Raw genomic sequence first — 20413 nt, forward strand, 5'->3', positions numbered from 1 at the left:
ACCGCTATGTTTCAGGCCCCTAGGCCCCCCGATCCCTGGCCTGTGGTCCGCCTAATGACATTTTCGCGACATCTAACCAGGATTCTTATTTTAATACTACAAGTATGAACCTGAGGGATTAGTGCGAGTTTTACTTGATCAAAAGCGTCGAGCATGTAAACGCGAATTTGTATGTGATTTTATCAGCGCCACCTAGTGGTAACGCAATGGCACTAATACAAATGACTTGCTCGACCCGATTGATCAAGTAAAACTCGCACTATCCCCTCTGAGAATCAGGTCACATACACGCGCCCGTCAGATATGTTGGTGGCTTTGTATTTCCCTGTAAAATATGGCAAATTCCTTAAATCTAACATTAAATACTTACAAAAATATATACATAAGTACTATACCATTGTGTACTTTTATAATCGATAAAATAAAAATACAATGCGTTTCAATCAAACATTATGGGTAAAATATATATATATATATATATATTGTAACATTTACAGTTTTATTAAATAACAATATGCGGACTTAATGGCTAATAGCAAACAAATAATTTGTAAAAAGAATGTTAAACCATTTTTTTGTGTTAAAAACAGGTAACACGTGACAAATTGGGACATATAAAATTAATATTTTTTTGCAAAATAAAACTTTGAGGAGATTGGAATGCACGTCATACAAATTAATAAACATAATACTTTATATGTTTACGAATGTAGAAAAACATTCGTTCAAAAAATATGATACGGCGTTAGTACTGTTACGGTGTTGTAAACAATAAATCAGCGTTACGGATAGAATTGGCAATAATATTAAACTATAGAAGTGGAACTCTGGAATGTGTGGTCGCAATATCGTAACGATTTATTTTTTGCTTTTTTTTAATTTTGTTCTAAAGAAAACGACTTCATAATGAAATACAATACGGTGTTCATATTATTCCAATTTCTATAGCGTAACACCCCTTATTATTTTTATTAGTAGGTATTCATGCATTAAAAATTAGCCGCCTTTATTAAAAGAGGGCGCTGTGCGCAATTTTTTTCGGATCCTCGGTGAACTCCATCGAGGCACGACGCGGGTTTCTGATGGTGAAACACCTTCATCAACGTCGCCAGCCTCTGTTTTTATCTCCATTTTCTAAAACAAATAAGATAATGTGCTAAATAACAATGATTCTGGGAACGTTCTGGTGGAGGGTCAGTCAGAGTGCCCTTAACCGACCTTGCATAAGGAAATGATAAAAAACGTAAAAGGGCTATTTTACTACCTAAATTCAGCATTATCATTCACAGTATAACACGTAATTTTGCTTTTTCGTAGTCCATACCTGAACTATAAGACGGACTAGCGTGTGTTGTTGTTCCAAGAGCTGTGACATTTCCCTTAGTCGACGTTTTTGTTTGTCCAACTCAGCCGTGATGAAGTCCTCGTTACTTTCGAGCACAAGGTCTAATCCCGCTGTAGAAAAATAAATAAAAAGAATGAATCTAGCGACACTGTATTAGTATACATTTATCCATGAAGCATAAAGAAAGTCATAAAGTGCCCATAACCCACGACCAGTTTAAGATTTTGGGTCAGGTTCTAATAATCTCGTCGATACTCCCGATGAAAAAGTTTGCAAGTCTGTCTTGTCTGTGGCGTAGTAGCTCCGGAACGGATGAACCCGATTATAATATTTTTTTCGTTTTTAAAGCGCAGTCATGAGAGTTCTGAGCTAAGTTCAACTGACAAAAATCTATCCAAGATGGCCGTCGCTGCTACAAAATGTCGGATTAGATATAGTCTGTGGCCTTGAGAGTTTAGTTGAATACTTCTACACAATGCCGAAATTGCATCAAGGCCTTTTAAAACGTTTAATTAAGCACATTGGTAAATTATATGAAATAGAGATGCCATATATATATATATATATATATACACTTCACCTGACCTTAACCAAAACCATTCCCAATTTAACCAAAGTATCTTTTCTTTCCGAGACACATGTTAGGAGATGGACCTAATGGTTCTTTCTTTTTTGCTGTAAAAACTGTTAAAATACTCACACAATTCTTGTCTCCAAACTTACCGTCGTCGGTGAATGGATTACAGAACCATTTCCTGAGTATGAGGTCAAGAAATCCCAGTTTGCATTTGTTTGTGTTCGGGTATTCTATCAACTCGTCTTTGTCCACTCTCTCCAGAAGAATCGCTGGCAGCTGCCTTTCCAATTCGGTGTGAAGGACCACCTTGTCAAGAACAATCCTTAGTGAATTACCATACATTCATACATACGGTCACGTCTATGTCCCTTGCGGGGTAGACAGAGCCAACAGTCTTGAAAAGACTGAATGGCCACGCTTAGCTATTTGGCTTAGTGATAGAATTGAGATTCAAATAGTGACAGGTTGCTAGCTCATCGCCTAAAAAAGAATCCCAAGTTTGTAAGCCTATTTCTTAGTCGCCTTTTACGACATCCATGGGAAAGAGATGGAGTGGGCCTATTCTTTTTTGTATTGGTGCCGGGAACCACACGGCACTTTCCATACTACGGTATATAGATCCAACAGTCTCAAATAGACTGAAAGGGCAATTGAAATGAATTTAAATTTACAATAAACAAACAAACTTACTTGCATAGCCAATCGTTTCAGCTGAGCGTTCCTCCTGACGCTCTCTATGTCCCCGACGGCCAAACCGATGAGTAAGTTCATCAGCAGAATTGGCATCAAGACCATAAACACACCTAGTATTAGGAAAGTCGGCATCGGGAATGGGAGGATAATATCCATCTCTGGTTTATAGTAAGGTTGGACGTAGGTTCCGACAAAATCTATCTCGCCCAACATCATGGCGAAAGTTCGCATCAGGGACATTGGTATGCTATTGAAGGAGACGTGCTGACCCTGGAATAAAAACGAACAATATTTTTTGGCGAGGAGTTCCTGTAATAACAGGATTTCTACTAGTGATATTAATTAACGTCAAAATGCTTAAGCATTGCTTAAGCAAGTATGTTCTTAATGGTATGAATGACATGAAATTAATGGTAAAATAAAAATAGAGAATGAAAAGATGTATGAAATGTGTAACGAAAAATACAAAATAAAAAACAAATCGCAATGCAATATTGGTAAGGTTGAATTATTTTAATTTCGCTTAGCATTAAATAACATATATATAAGTATCTCTTAAACCACTGAAGTTCATGAAATTCCTATAGGCATCAAATAACCGGATGTGCATCCCTATGAGGAGACTAGTAAAATGATAAATCGCTTAGCAGTTGGCAAATCGTTTTTGGTACATTTCTTGTTAGTAACTTCTTAAAAGAAATAAAAAATATATAAATAATCTATAAATAATAAATATGTACATATAAAAAATAAAAGTATATATGATATATACTTTTATTATTTATATTTATATTTATTGTGCATTTAATTTAGTATTATTGTGTATATAAAAATATATAAATAATAAAAGAAATAAAAAATATAAATAATCAATATATTTCGTAACACAAAATATGAATTTTAAGTGTTAAAAAGTTTGATCTATTCAGGAACGTATTAAAGCAAGTTAAATAAACTAGGTACAGAAAGTTGCCCAATGCTCTTCACATGTCTGAATTACATACGAAATCATTTAGAATGTTTGAATAAAATAAAACGGAACATGCGCTTAATGGCTATTAAAAATAGTAAACGACTCACTTTAGACAATAGTATAAAGAATGCCAATCCGAATGCGATGATCAATATGGAAAATACCATCAACACCTTGATGAGCGTTTGCAGAATCTCAAGAAACATGACCACGTAGATGCCGACTTGATCGAAACGTTGCAACAGTAGTAACAGTTCAAACCAAGATAAAAACACTGTCACCGAAGCGGCGGAAAACTGGAAAATATAAATAGTTATATGTATTAGAAACAAAAACATTAAAATATTTGTATTTCCAGAGAAAAACAATCTGGTTCTTTATATATTCCAATTGATCTAGTAGCAGGCTGATTATTTGAAACAACGTGCGTCACCCAAACTACGCAGATTCTTCATTGCGAATTGAATTAAAATATCGAGACAGTCTTATGGTAGTTCATATAACAAAAACAATTGATGGCAGACTCACGTCCCCAGCTTTGAAAACGTGGATCCACGCCTTGTATATTGCCATCCTGCTCTCACTAAAATGTCTTTCTCAACCCGCATTTAGTATGGTAAGCAAGGGTTCTGCGAATATACGCGTAGGTTTTTTTCGTCATAACAGAATGGTTCATTACTAGGACTACCGTCCATTGTCACCAACCCAAGATCATCCATCAGGCGTCAACCCTAAAATTGGGGTTCCCCTATGACCACGATCAAGGATTACGGAAATAAGCTTAATACACTTAACGACTCCCGTCTACCTCCCGTGGACCAGTTAATGTAAATTACTCCTAATACAACATGGATCAGCAACCTCCTGACTTTAGTTTCAGTCACGTCTTCATTTCACTCATATATTATAGTAACACTTCAAGTTGCCTAAATATGCCGGTTTCCTCAGGACGCCTTCCTTCACCGAAAGCAAAACCAATGCGAACCAATACATTTTACTTTTTTTAAATCGGGCATTTTAATCGTTCGATCTTAGACTACTCATTTCACCAACCTGAATATCAGAATAGTTGCCAAGAACAGTCGGAAACACCATAAGCGAGGAGCAAAGGTAAAGCGGCCAGGAAACGAAGTTCGAGGGGTCAACCAGGTAATGCCATTTCTGCTGTTTCACATTATACGCCTCACGACCAAGACAGATTGCGTTATACACCAGAATAGCTACTGTGCTCGTGTACATTGCTACTAAGGTCTCGAAATCTGAAACATACGAGGCGTATTTTTCTTATAAGTTTAATGAATAGTCCAGGATCCTATCTGCAATCGCGGCGCAAATCGCGGTGTAATTCGCAGAAAAGTTGCCACAGTTCCACATTCGCTGATGTTCGCTCTTTTGATGACGATGATAAATTATAGACACGTTAAAACTGCTACTGTTGCGTCGGGACTACTTTGTACTTTGGCATTTAATATTTTTACTATTGGACGTTTGGACAGTTTGTCCTAAGGGTACATTTAATAAGGAGGCCTAGCTTCTGGATAAATGGATCTGTTGGACATCAAGACATAAAGTACTATATGACTTTTGGTTTTCTTGCATCTGGATTTATTAACCCCTTGGATCTAAAGACATCCGCTGTGACATACCCTGGAGGGAATAATTCAATTATGACATTCACATAATCATACTTTTCTCCCGGGTGGCTCATACGGATTAAGGTCTTTGAGAGCTGCTCCTTCTCCAAGTTTAACGTTTCGGAAGTTGACTCATTTCAGGAGTCACGTTTTGCGTATCACCTTACATCATCCTCCTTGAACTCTCTCTCATTGGGTACTGCCACCATAACCCGCCAATCGAGAGGTATTACTCCCGTGTCAATGAGAGTAATGATCATTTGATGATACAGTGGAAAATCTCTGTTGTTTGGTAATGCATGACGCTCTATGTTGTTGGAGGTGACCGTACTTGTTCCTGAAAGCCTTGGTGTCGTTATTTATCCATTTATATTTCCACTCTCCTTTTCTTGGTATGATGGCCTAGTCAGCGTACATTCTTGTCGAGCGTGGGAATGTAACTGTTAACGACAGCGAGTGTGGAGGGACATGTTTTTGGAGCAAATTACGCCGTGAATTTACGCAGGATCCTGGAGCCCGCATTAGAATGTTTTCGTTTGTACATATCAAAATAATCATTTTGGATGATGTATCCATGCATTCAATACCTAAGGAATTTAACTTAACTGTTGTTATTGTGATAGTTGGATCGGTAACAACAATTGTGTATAATTATGTATTGCTTACTATTAAAAATAAAACAGTCGTTTTTCTAAGCTATTTAACTTACCACCATTGAATTCAACGTTTCTGTTTCCACAATTAGTGCTTTGCGTAGTGAGTGCGCTTGCGTTCGTTCCGTTGTTGGCCTTACATATCTGATCTTCTCTTCTTTGAACGGACGATGTGCTCGGATCAGCATTCAACATCAACAGATACGTATAAACGGTAACAAAAGTCAGATATATACAGTAAAAAAGCAAATTTGCCAAATGAAAATATTTGCCGTAAGAATTCCATTTCATTTGAAGATATTTTTGGCTCAGTGGATGAGCCAGCAATTCTACACGACCGTGTGCCACCATGGCCTGAAAAATCAATTGTTTTGTAATTTCACAACAAATATATTAATATCCTCGCACATTATAACCATAGAAATCAGAATAATACCAATTTCTATGTAATAGACAAACATTAAGCCAATGTTATAGATACGAGTAGGTAATAAACCTTTAATTCTAAAATGGACTTACCATACTTACTTAACAAACATATTTTTACATTAATAATAGTATTTTTTCCGTAACATAAATTTTTGCCATGAAAAAAGTTATTAATGCATTAATGACGTTACTAGAAGCTCAAAGATTTGACATGATGCTATTCCCATATCCAGATCCAGGTCGTGTATCATTTTGTGAAAGATAAGCATTGTGATCGTGAAAGAGTGCCATCATTAATCAAACACTGATGTTGCCAGTATTCCTTTATTTTGTAACAAAAATAAAAAGAAATTCTTTAAGAGGTCATCTCTACGTTACCCTTCTACTTTAGAAAAAAAAACTTGTTAGAGAAAAATTTCATACAACAAATTTTTGCCAAAGCTACGAAATCATCTATATACACATAGTCCTTAATTGGGACTTATTTCTTTTAAAATTTATTCTGGTGATTTTAATAAAAAATCCCATTATCACTGCATTGTTTTTTAATTTTATTCCTTTTTCGAATACTTGGCAACATATTTGGACGGGTAGTTGGACACAAAGAAGCGAATGTGCTATGTGGCATCCACTCACGTTGATCACACTCAACGGTTCTGGCCGGTATTTGGGGTCGTTCAGCGCCAGTCGCAATGCGTCTATCTCAAGCTTGGAGTGTTGGTAGAATTTGAAAGAATACTTTATCTGTACGAAGCAAAAGATATATCGTTATCAAATAGGAAATGACTTACGTTGAGGGCGGGCAATGGGATTTTCTGAGACTTTGGTACGCTCTCTGTTTTCTTGACGCAGTCTTCGTCCTTCACTTGAGGACACAGTGCTTCGAAGTTGTATTTAATCTAGATTTCATAAACAGTTTTGATATTTATATTGGTTAAACAATAGTATCTATTAGTGTAAGAAATAAACACGTGTGTATAATACATGACATGCATCCATATAAAGTTCATTATTAATACTTAATTACAAATATTTTTAGTTAATCAATGTTAAAACAGCTATCCGAAGGATTTCTAAAACAAAGGACGATGATAAAAATCACTTTTAATAGTCCCAAAAATTGTTTTGTAAGCCTAACGTGAAAAAGTAAAACATCTTTTAGATTTCACGTTACATACAATTATTGCAACTATTGACTGTGATTGATAACTTCTATAAAATTATACCCTGTATAAAGTAAAATTAAATATATATAATTAAAAATAAAAAAAACCGCATGCTCATATTGCGTGCTCCGCCTAAAACTGGAAAGGTTTGGAGCGCTATGCATGGTGTCAATTTTCTCTTCACTCTGTCACTCGCAGCAATAAAATGGACGAACATTTTTGACAGAGTAATTTAAGTACATACATAGGTACATACACCAAAACTCCCACTTGTTAATAACAAGAAAGATCTGGCTAAGAAGACCCAAGGTCTCCCACTCCGAGCATAAAGAAATAGAAGGACTCACATAAAAACTTTTGGAATCCTTCTTGCAGTTGGCTTTAGTTATACATTTGTCCTGAACAGCTTCGAACACTCGCGGCATGTAGGCGATGAGGGCGAGGGTCACACACGGATGGCGGTCTGAACGCAACGACATTACTTCCTTCGCTCTGAAAATATCAAGAAACAAATTTTAATGTTATACATAAAAAAAGTATACCATGATCCAATTTAAGTTAGGTTTCCTACAAAGAATGCGGAGTTCAGATTAGAGTCTGAATTACGCGATCCTGTATCATGGTAGAAAATGCCACTTGGACTCCGGAACTGACGGTAGAAAGAAGGCACATAAAAAAAGTATACAAGAATAGTTATTATCTTAACATTATCCTTCCTTTGCGTCGCGCAGTCGTATAAAAATATCACTCCATTCTCTGTCTAAAAGTGAGTAAAAGAAAAAAAATATCCATAGATTTCAGAATATTATAAGACCATAGAAGTGTTATGAACTGTTGAACATGAAGAAGAAGTGATACGAATTTACCTTTGTTCATGAGTGACCATCGCCAACGCTGCCTCGGGGAACTTGTAGTAGATAGCGTAGTCTATAGCGCTCATGTCCAGATTATTATAAATGAGTCGGCAACCCATAGACAAGAGGAGAGCTATAGAGTTTGGCTTGTTCTCCATCGTGGCGAGGTGTAGAGGAGTATTCTGCAAAATTAAGTGTCAATAAATAAATAATAACACAACAACACAAATTGAGCTATCAACAACGTTGACCGAGAATTGAACTCGGGGCCCTTTGACTCTAAAAATAGTATTGGAAAGTGCAAAAATAAAGGTTAATTCTATCACCGAAAAGCTTTTAACGTTTTAGGGATACATCTATCGATTTTCGTTAGTGTAAAAGTATACTACGTTTTTAAGCCTCTCGCCATCATTTAAGAGTTTAAAAATAAATGCGGCGCGAAGCGTTTTAATGACATTAATTATTCGTCATCCAGGTAACCTCGCTATGTAACTTAATTTAGCTGTTGAAGGTGTAACCTCTCCCGTGGAAACAATGTCAAACTAAATTTTTTCAGAAATGTTTAAAGTGCTCCCGAATCAGGATGGGTTGGGGAGCAAATAAACGATATCTCAACAGTCCGATAACTAAGAGATATTTTTCAGATGCAATGCATTATCATATCCATAAAAAAATTAAAATAAAAAGAGTTTATACAAATAATAAAGAAAATTATAGAAAATTCATATTTCTGTTTGTACCGAATAAACTCAAGAACACTATTTGACATAATTTGGCACGAAGATAAAATTGATCTTCAGGAGTAATAGGCTAGGCTACTTTTTCTGGAAATTCCTACGGTATTCCCACTTACCCCACCTTAATCGGCCTGATCAAGTCAGTGAAAACGAATTGAGTGCAGCATCTCAATAGTTTGCGTGCACCAGTTAGCTTTTGATAAAGCACTTACCCCATCTTAATCGACCTGACCAAGTCAGTGTGAACGAATTGAGTGCAGCATCTCAATAGTTTGCGTGCACCAGTTAGCTATCAATATATCACTTACCCCATCTTAATCGACCTGATCAAGTCAGTGTGAACGAATTGAGTGCAGCATCTCAATTGTGTGCGTGTACCAGTTAGCTATCAATATATCACTTACCCCATCTTAATCGACCTGATCAAGTCAGTGTGAACGAATTGAGTGCAGCATCTCAATATTTTGCGTGTACTATTTAGCTATCAATATATCACTTACCGCATCTTAATCGACCTGATCAAGTCAGTGTGAACGAATTGAGTGCGGCATCTCAATTGTTTGCGTGTACCAGTTAGCTTTCTATAAAGCACTTACCCCATCTTAATCGACCTGATCAAGTCAGTGTGAACGAATTGAGTGCAGCATCTCAATTGTGTGCGTGTACCAGTTAGCTATCAATATATCACTTACACCATCTTAATCGACCTGATCAACTCAGTGTGAACAAATTGAGTGCAGCATCTCAATTGTTTGCGTGTACCATTTAACTTTCAGTATATCACTTACCCCATCTTTATCGATCTGATCAAGTCTGTATGAACGAATTGAGTGCCGCATCTCAATTGTTTGCGTGTACCATTTAGCTTTCAGTATATCACTTACCCCATCTTTATCGACCTGATCAAGTCAGTGTGAACGAATTGAGTGCAGCATCTCAATTGTTTGCGTGTACCGGTTAGCTTTCTATAAAGCACTTACCCCATCTTAATCGACCTGATCAAGTCAGTGTGAACGAATTGAGTGCAGCATCTCAATAGTTTGCGTGTACCAGTTAGCTTTTGATAAAGCACTTACCCCATCTTTATCGACCTGACCAAGTCAGTGTGAACGAATTGAGTGCGGCATCTCAATTGTTTGCGTGTACCATTTAGCTATCAATATATCACTTACCCCATCTTTATCGACCTGATCAAGTCAGTGTGAACGAATTGAGTGCAGCATCTCAATTGTTTGCGCGTACCATTTAGCTTTCACTATATCACTTACCCCATCTTAATCGACCTGATCAACTCAGTGTGAACGAATTGAGTGCAGCATCTCAATTGATTCCGTGTACCAGTTAGCTATCAATATATCACTTACCGCATCTTTATCGACCTGATCAACTCAGTGTGAACGAATTGAGTGCAGCATCTCAAATGATTCCGTGTACCAGTTAGCTATCAATATATCACTTACCCCATCTTTATCGACCTGATCAAGTAAATGCGAGTGGACTGAATGCAGCAACTCAATAGTTTGCGTGTAACCACTCATAGCGGCCAAGTGTAGGGGATTCCTCCCATTATGATCTCTATGCAACAAGGCGCCTCGGTTCAGCAGCAATTGTACTACTCTTGTGTGACCTTCTCTTGAAGAAATATGCAGGGGAGTGAGTCCTTCTCCATCGCTCTCGTTTATGATAAACGTGCCCTTGTCAGAATCCAATAGTTGACAAGCCGTGTGATAACGACCGTATCTGGAAACATCGCAAGAAAATGTCTTGAAATGTGGCAGGAAATTTTCAATTTAAGATTCTTTTAGATATTAAGAACAGCGCTGGCAATAACTGGATATCGCCAGCAGTTGGTCGTGCAGACTTTTGATTATTGTTAAGTTGAAAAAAACTTATTTTCGTACGAAGAGATACTGAGAATTGGAGATAACTAACATAGTGTACCGAATCGACACAATTCGAATATTATATTGTTAAGTATTGTCGAAAAATTTGTTATAACCGCTAGATAGAATAAACTATTTAACGGTAGATAGTTAATTGGAATAAATAAACTCATTCAACAATAAAAGTTAAGTGCGTCTGCGTTTATAGTGCTATTGTGTTTTTTTGCTGTCAGACATATTAAAAGAAACAGAGGGGTTAGTGCGAGTTTTACTCTTTCAAACGCGTCGAGCAAGTAAACGCAAATTTGTATATGATTTGATCAGCGCCACCTAGTGGTAACGCGATGGCACTAATGTAGTTCCATACAAATTCGCGATTACTTGTTCGACGCGTTTGATAGAGTAAAACTCGCACTAACCTCTCAGGTGTAAAAGTTTTCCCTGTCTGCCACGTCCACGCTTTAATAGTTCGTATCTTGTACAAACTTGGGATTCTTCTTTTAGGCGATGGGCTAGCAACCTGTCACTATTTGAATCTCAATTCTATAGTTAAGCCAAATAGCTGAGCGTCTTTACAAGACTGTTGGCTCTGTCTACCCCACAAGGGATATAGACGTGACCACATGTATGTATGTATCTTGTATAAAGGTTATACAGTGAAATATTTGTTTGCCAACTAACCTGGCAGCGAAGTGCAATGGACTCTCATTATTGTTATTTTTTAAATTAATGCAAGCCCCGAGTCGAATTAAATTCTCCAAAGATCTGATGTGACCCTCTCTGCTGGCGTAGTGCAGCGGTGAACAGCCAGTGTTATCTTTCTCGTTTAGAAGCTGAGCCAAACTTTTTTCACATCGATCCTGAAATAAACAAGCCGAACCAGGATGAATATTCGAAACATCTACATTTTTTTTTAAGTTAAGAACAAGCAATTTCAAGGAAAGAAATAGATAATAATAAAGCATTTGTTTCTCACCACAAAACAAGTATCTTAATACTAAGGTACAAAGATTTGAGTACTGCTAAACAGCCTGTTTGCGGGAGCTGACGCTTGTACTATGTTATTACCTGTATTACAAGTAGTATTATATAAATTTATTATTTTTGACTTTTCAAAAATAATAAATTTATATAATATTGCTTTATCATATTTTCTTTTTGTACATTTATAACGCTCACGTCACTTTTTTAGTACAACAGATATTAACACATTGACGAAGAGGACTCACCTTGCAGTTAGCAGCAAAGTCTTCCAAGCGACCACCATTCATAACTACTAGATGAAGAACATTTCTAGAGTTGATGTCTTTTAGCTGAATATCTGCACCAAGCCGTATCTGAAAATGTAATTACTTAGAATAAAAGCCATTTATGACTGCTTTTCTTTCTCCTGTCATTGATCCATGATAACATCCAATACTTCTTTCAAGTTTTTGACCATGATCTTGGATTGTGTAACTCAGGTTTTTACACGAATTGATCGTTGTCTGACCCCCGCAACCTATGCAGGGGAATCTAGATCAATGTTGTTGTCATATTTTATAACATGGGAAAGATGGTTCCATTTTATTAAAGTGTCGGAGACCACACGGCACAATAAAAACAATTTTTTAAGGGGAAAAATTTATATTTTCCCCTTAAAAAATTAAAGTGCCTTGAATAGTAAATAAACTTGGACTATCGACCAAATACAACTTCGAAAGTAGCTCTGTTAAAAAGTTTAAAATGTGCTGACTCACCAAAGTATGGACCGTCCTCCATCCCGCTCTAGAAGCAGCAAGCAGAAGGGGCGATCTTCTTTCCTTGTCTAGCGGATTGATATCTGAACCTTCAGAAATGAGATAGTTCACTATGTCGGGATGGTCGAACATAGCGGCGCAGTGTATCGGAGTCATTTTCTGCACGTCGCACGAAGTGAGGCAAGCCAATTTCTCTTTAGGTTGCATCGTAAACATTAACTTGACAATTTCCAAGGCTCCCTTAAAAAAAATAGAATAACCCAATTCACTTACCACGCAAACCGTTTAACTTTATCACATCAGGGACTCTAGACAAATTGCACATATGTACAATTTTCATTCGTTATGAGATAACTATTTCTAAAGGAAAATCCCTATTAACTTGTTTGAAATCATATGAACCTTATTAATGAAAACGAATAGAATGACTCCAGTCAGCGTGTGTTTTTTCTCAGCTCTTCCATACATACATTCATAATATCATGCCCCTTCAACGGAGGGATAGGCAGAGGCTACATCTTTCCTCTTTCCACAATCTCTTACTTTCGCTTCATCAACATTCATGACTCTCTCATGCAAGCTCGGGGTTTCGGGTACTCGTGACCTTTTGCCAGGATCTCCTTAATTTGATCAAGGTACCTACATTCGTCTAGACTCCTAAGAAAAAAACGCTTAAAACATTGCGAAGCTTTGTCATGTTGCTAAAAATTAATCATTGACTACTTGCTCCCACAAAAAAAAATATACTGAAAATCCGCCCTCAAATTGTTATTGGCACAAACTCAATTTTTTTAACGAGTGATACCGCTTATATCTAAAGTCACTTGACTAGCTATGAAGAGCTGTAATGAAATATGATGTGATACAAAAAAAGTCAACCAAAATCTACTTTTAATTCTTCGGTTATTTTAATATTAATTATAATATCATCATTATTTTCGTTGACCTAAGAATAAGCGTCGATCACAACGGCAACAGTGTACGATATCTTCAGCTTTAAGTATATTGTCTCTCATATATCGATCACATATATTACCTTTAACGAGCAACCTTAGATTAAAAGTACAAATTATTTAAAACTTAAAATTCAAAGATACTTTATTTTTTTTTATTACACAAGTTTTCTATAAAAATTCTCCTCCTTACCTGGGCACAAGCTAAATGCACGGGGGTCGACAGATCATGTTGTTGTGTAGAAATCTTAGCACCGGACCTCAGGCATAGTTCTACCGCCTTGATATCCCCTCCATGAACTGCAGAATGCAGTGGCACATTGCCTTCGTTGTCATAAAGTGATATCATCTGTTCTCTCGTACAACCCTTCGCCTCTCCCCATTGGAGGAAAACCTCCATAGTTCTTGACGATGCGTTTTTTGCGGCCTCGTGGATTGGATAATAGCCGTTGTTGCAAGGCCGTTTGCATTCCGCGCCCAAGTCGGTGATCTGTTCGGATATCACCTGGATTAATCATTGCAACCATATTGAAAGTGCCAAGGTCATTTCATGGCAAAATTGGAAAACTTACAGGGATGATTGAATGTTTTTTAAAATCGAGAATTGTACCTTAAATGGTGCCTTAAAATGTGAAATCCAGGACGAGGACAGTCTTTAGACATTCAGAATTATCTTTCGTTAAAACTGAGTTCCCAAAGATAAAAGCTATTTTCTTTATAGAAACAGGAACTTATCGTATTATGATGTAGCACAAAAATCACTGACATGTGAAATGAACTTGAATATATATTTGTTAGGTTCACGCACGCTATAGGGCTGTCAAACATAAAAAGTGTTGTTTCGTGGAAGACTTTCTGTCACAGTAGTGGGTCATAGAAGATTTATTTACTTTATAATTGGTGAAAAAAGTGAAAAAAATGTGGTGTGACTGTCAATAACAAAGTACCTTAAGTTAAAATAAACAAATACAAGTAGTTATTTGGCTTTATTACATGAAAACTGTATTATATATTTTTAAGGTACCTGAGTCGTAGGATATATTATTATACCTGTATCCATTAGCGGTCCGAATGACACAGCGGCCAATTTTCCTATTTATTTATATATATTATCCTTATCTATCCTTTATTAAAGTAAATAATAATTAACTATCCAATGACCTTTGGTGAGGAAAAAAATCGCAAGGAAGCATATTTAAGCAACGAATGTATAACTATGGTACTAAGTGGATTAGTTTCATCTGCGACCAGCAATTTACTGACGTTTTCACTGGATAAACGCATACAGGTTATAGATGATGATTCAATTTAAAAATATCTTCTTGGGTAAATAAACTTTCCCGAAATTTAGTATGTAATAAAATTTTACATTGATAGCGTAGTATTGATTGTTTTTACTGATGAATACTTTCCTAAATATTAAATCAAACTCGGGATATTTGAAAATAAACTCCTCCCGCGACACAGCATAAATAAAATATCATTATTAAAATACAGAAATGATTCGTTTTCCTTAATATCATTTGAAGAAAATTGGCATGGCAAATCATGGTCTCGTTCCGGAAGATCCTAATATACATGTGGGCCCTGCCGCGGAGCCCCCTATTAAAAAACATATCAATACATACATACGCCACGGATTTCATCACGTCTCAATCATTTAAATTAGCTTTATGATTGTATTATCCGATTTGTAATATTTATTTTCAAGTGTTAGGATAGACTTATAAGTTGGGATTCTTTTTTTTAGACGATTGTCTAGCAACTTGTTACTATTTGAATCTTAATTCTATCATTAAGCTAAGCAGCAGTCTTTTCGAGATTATATGTATGTATTTTGAAATGTTATTCATTTAAAAATAAATATTTACCAATACTCTTGCGCACAGGTCGTGGTCGTGTATTGCAGCAAAATGAAGAGCGGTACGCCCGTGTTCGCCGCCTAAATCCACGTTGAATTGGGTTTTGTACTTTGCGAAAACTTGCAACACAGATACCTGTAGAAAGTAAAGTGTAATGTTACCAACGTACTAATGTAACACACAGAAATTATGATATTACACCATTGTTTCACTGACATTAAGTCAGGTACTTCTTGATATCAGTTTTCGATAGTAACTATTTGTGCGCGCCAACCCTATCCATATTTTCCTTTTGGATATACCTAGTTATCAAGTCAATTTTGTAGCAGTAGTGCAAACCTCATTCCCTTAGTTCATTCCAAAATATTTTGGTAGCTTTAATATGAATTGTGAAATGAAAATGTGTTGCGTGTATAAAGTAGCAAGAAATTAGACGTTATCGTATTATTGTTTTATTTGGTACATTATAATATATCAAGAACAGAAACCTTAATTTATAACAACTTTTATATCAAAATGGCCCCCGCTCAGCATTTGTCGTGGTTTATACCACAACGCTGGTCTTCCGTGGGCACCATCGGGGAAAATAAAATAATAAATAAAATAAATTAAAAATATGGCTGCTCTCTCGGTACACTATTATACTACTATAAAAATATCATATAAAAATAAAAAAATGAGAAATTGAAGCTGCTTTTTACTTTTGAGTATCCAAAATATGACATTTTAATTTAATATTAAAAGATTTAGCTGTGACTGATTGTCTTATAGGAGGTGGTAGGTATGTTGTTCCACCAACTGGTTGCAGCTTATCTAAATCTATTTGTCCACAGAACGATTTATAGGTTGGATATAATAAAGAAAATGAAATTACACTTTTCATTCAATCCACGTTGAAGGATCCCGTCAAGTTACAGCGGGTTTCTTGAATAAACATGCATGAAGCTAGCTTATGAAATATGCAATGCATATATTTCGAATGTTATTCAATTGAAGTGCACAGGGAATCATGAACCAATGATATGAAACCTAGAAATTCTGCATAACATAGATAACATTGCAGATGCATATATAACTCCCGGTCACCCATAACGGATATTATTTTGTAGTTGAATTATCAAAAGACATTTTTTACACATACTAAAAAGATGTTTACACTTTTATCGTACAAATCAGAAAGTAACTCTCCTCTTAATTATTCAATGGTTGACTGGAAGAGATACTTTAATGGGATAAGTCTGCCTTTGTAGATTTTGTCTTACAAATCTACTGTATTTTTGTGTTTTTCGTATGTTACCTACATACGAAAAACACAAAAATACAGTAGATTTATAGAATAAATATATTACAAACCAACAAACAAACAGAAATAAAGTTTCTTCTGGAACACAAAATACAACATTTATTGATTGTTTGTCCAAACATTATTAACATATAAGATTAAGTAACAGTTGATAAAAAACGTACCTTATTTAGTTCTGTAGCCAAATGAATAGGTGCCTGAGTCTTTTCGTTCAATAGTCCCGTATCAACGTTTCTGCAACAAGGGAACATAAGGATAAGGGATAATGAATGATACATACATATAATCACGTCTATATCCCATGCGGGGTAGACAGAGCCAACAGTCTAAACAGACTGATTGGCCACGGTCAGCTGTTTGGTTTAATGATAAAATTGAGATTCAAATAGTGACAGGTCGCTAGCTTGTCGCCTCAAAGAAAAATCCCAAGTTTTTAAGCCTATCCCTTAGTCACCTTTTACGAAATCCACGGGAAAAGAGATAGAGTGGTCCTATTCTTTTTCTATTGGTGCCGGGAACCACACGGCACAAGTAAGGACAAGACAAAGGCAGGATAAATTGTCACTTCAAACTACTCGTTAGTTCTTCGTAAGTAGTTGTCCTAGAATCCCGTTGCTGTGAAAATTAAATCCATATCAAACCTAAATTAATCTTTTTTCTCCCACACGTAGAGTTTATACTGTAAATATTTCACTATTACCAAATCACGAGGTGAAATACTTCGGGATTTTCAAATTAAGATTCACACATAGTAGCAAGTTTTAAATAATGCAATTTGTATTAGCATTGACTCTAGGAAAAAAGTTATATTTTATGAAAAATGGTAGAAATTATTGTTCTTTTTAATTCCTGTAATAAATTAAGATTATACACACATGTCAAATTAAAGAAAAAGGTACTTACTGTTGTAATAAAAATTCAATAGCGTCTATAGCTTCGTTCTCAACAGCTACATGCAGGGGTGTGTTACCATTGTTGTCTTTGACATTAAGATCTGTAATAAAAAACAACTAAGTAATTTTCCCCCAACTTTTGAATCATATCATAACATTCAAGCATTGATTTGTAGCGGGAGCGATAGTTCGTCTCGACCGCCACCAAAGGGAAGATCAATCTATCATATGGCCTATAGAAACGCCACAGATTATATTACCAATTTTGATTAGTACTTGTAATGATATACATACATACAGTCACGTCTATATCCTTTGCGAGGGGTAGACAGAGCCAACAGTCTTGATAAGACTGACAGGCCACGTTCAGCTTTTTGGCTTGATTATTTTGATTCAAATAGTGTCAGTTTGCTAGCCCATCGCCTAAAAGAATCCCAAGTTTATTAGCCTATCCCTTAGTCGCCTTTTACGACATCCATGGGAAAGAGATGGAGTGGTCCTATTTCTTCTCTTTTGGTGCCGGGAATCAAACGGCACCGTAATGACTTACACTTATAACGACCAATTGCTACAAAAAAAAATTACAAATTAAATATTAATGACTCTACCTCCACCGTAGTTGTTGATGAAGTGTAATATGTTGGTGTTGTTTCTCGCAGCGGCTTGGTGCGCCGCTGTCCGCCCGCGACCGTCCCGGACCGCCAGCCGAGAAGGCTCACTCAGATACAAGCGCATAAAGTCTTCAACATTGCCGCTTTCTGCCGCCTGTTGGCAAACGTCATTTCTCAGACATTCTGAGACTTAGACTGCATACATACATATAGTCACGTCTATATCCCTTATGGAGTAGACAGAGCCAATAGTCCCGAAAAGACTGAATGGCCACGTTCAGCTCCTCGGCTTTATGATGGATTGTCACTATTTGAGATCCAAATAGTGACAGGTTGCTAGCACATCGCCTAAAAAAAGAATCACAAGTATGTAAGCCTATCCCTTAGTCGCCTTTTACGACGTCCATGGGAAAGAAATGGAGTGGTCCTATTCTTTTTTGAATTGGTGCCGGGAACCACACCACACGGCACTTAGACTGTATATACATAAATGTACTAGGTATATGTAGGATTAGAATGAAGGCTTGTGTTGAAAAAATGGCGCAAGTCATTAATTCTGCTAAAATTGGAAAGAAAAAATACACATTTCAATTAAAAAAAGTCTCTTGCTCAATTCACTTTGTCTATAAATTAACAAAGCCATAATCATTCACAAAATAAATACAAGACAAGACCAATACCTTCAAAATATCAATTGATATGACCTCAGATAACAACGCTGCCACTGCGCCATCATACATACATACCACCACGCCTGTTTCCCATTGGGATAGGCAGAGATATACATTTTTTACTTCCTAAAATCCTAACAGACCTCTCCCGCTTCCTCAAATAGGACGTTTAATAGTGCCATTTTGTCGTAGAATTAATTACTCACTACAGCTACACATTCACATCCATATCACGAAATAAGCATCTTAATTTCAGTTCAAAAGTAATAAAGCAATTAGAAAAGTCACGTGTTTCAGAACTATATCGTTTTCATGTTTACTATCACGTGTTAGACTTCTATATACTTAGCTCTTTTTTACTGGGATAAATAGCTTCAAGCTTGGGATTCTTTTTTTAGGCGATGGGCTAGCAACCTTTCACTATTTGAATCTCAATTCTATCATTGAACCAAATGGCTGAGCGTGGCCTATCAGTCTTTTCAAGACTGTTGGCTCTGTCTACCCCACAAGGGATATAGACGTGGCCATATGTATGTATTTATGTATGTATGTATAAAAAGCTTCTGGTATATAAGGCTTAAATACTATTTAACCCAGAATTCCGTCGCATAATTTCCACTCCTCAAAATCAGGTCCATTCGAATGATTCTTTCATACTGTTGCGATTGATCTTGACCAATATATCTCGGAACTATGAAATTGAATTATTCATGGGAGAAACTTAGCTATTTTCTAAGTGCCACTGTCACAAGTCCATTATTCATTTAGTAATGCAAGCAGAATATCTTATGACGTGACAAAGAGGAATGTGGAAAAGTATGTGCAATATTTTTTAACATCATTGGGTATTGTACAGAAATTACAAATGAGCGGTAACGATAGATTGTTTAGACTTAGATCCAGAACTAGACCACATGATGCAGCACCATGATAGTCCAGCTAAACTATAGGAAATATAGAAATAAAGATATCTTAATAAAAATCGTTTAGCCATGCGAACGAAGTCATCAGTCATAATAGCTTGCATGCGGAGAGTTATAAATGTGGATGAAGTGAAAGAAGTGAACATGGGTCGTGCCAAGTGGAAAGATCTGCCTATCCTTTCGGGAAATAGGTGTGATGTTATGTATGTATGTATAACACTCAGAGTTACGTAATAATAAAAAAAAAAAAACAATTTAGTCTTTGTGCTTGCTACCTTAGCCAATGCGATAATAAAATCATTAGGTACTGAGTTCAATATGGTTATTAGACCCCAGACAAATATAAATTATTATTTCCGTAAAATGAGTTAAATGAATTTTCGTAAATGCAAAATAAATTCTGAGCATCCTACAAGAAAATAGCATGAACATTAAAAATATTTAATTGATATGTTTAATAAACAATACATACATAATATGGTCACGTCTATATACCTTGCGGGGTAGACAGAGC

At 36.2% G+C, this 20413-nt stretch overlaps 1 protein-coding gene across 1 annotated transcript in view; it reads right to left on the bottom strand.

Moving 5' to 3' along the window:
* Positions 1-745: 745 nt before the first annotated feature.
* Positions 746-20413, bottom strand: part of LOC106133844 (transient receptor potential cation channel subfamily A member 1) — a 34380-nt gene continuing 14712 nt past the window's right edge. The window contains exons 4-22 of the mRNA XM_060953527.1: positions 18303-18459; positions 17705-17795; positions 16966-17035; positions 15508-15633; positions 13830-14126; positions 12684-12923; positions 12174-12281; positions 11626-11804; positions 10522-10801; positions 8337-8506; positions 7818-7962; positions 6941-7048; positions 5932-6229; positions 4642-4847; positions 3696-3884; positions 2613-2885; positions 2069-2228; positions 1325-1455; positions 746-1134 (exon numbers count right to left, since the gene is read on the bottom strand). Coding sequence (XP_060809510.1) covers positions 997-1134; positions 1325-1455; positions 2069-2228; positions 2613-2885; positions 3696-3884; positions 4642-4847; positions 5932-6229; positions 6941-7048; positions 7818-7962; positions 8337-8506; positions 10522-10801; positions 11626-11804; positions 12174-12281; positions 12684-12923; positions 13830-14126; positions 15508-15633; positions 16966-17035; positions 17705-17795; positions 18303-18459 — 3366 coding nt within the window. The 3' untranslated portion in view covers positions 746-996. The remainder of the gene's footprint in view (positions 1135-1324; positions 1456-2068; positions 2229-2612; positions 2886-3695; positions 3885-4641; positions 4848-5931; positions 6230-6940; positions 7049-7817; positions 7963-8336; positions 8507-10521; positions 10802-11625; positions 11805-12173; positions 12282-12683; positions 12924-13829; positions 14127-15507; positions 15634-16965; positions 17036-17704; positions 17796-18302; positions 18460-20413) is intronic.

Source organism: Amyelois transitella, chromosome Z (genome assembly GCF_032362555.1).
Source record: "Amyelois transitella isolate CPQ chromosome Z, ilAmyTran1.1, whole genome shotgun sequence".
NCBI lineage: Eukaryota > Metazoa > Arthropoda > Insecta > Lepidoptera > Pyralidae > Amyelois > Amyelois transitella.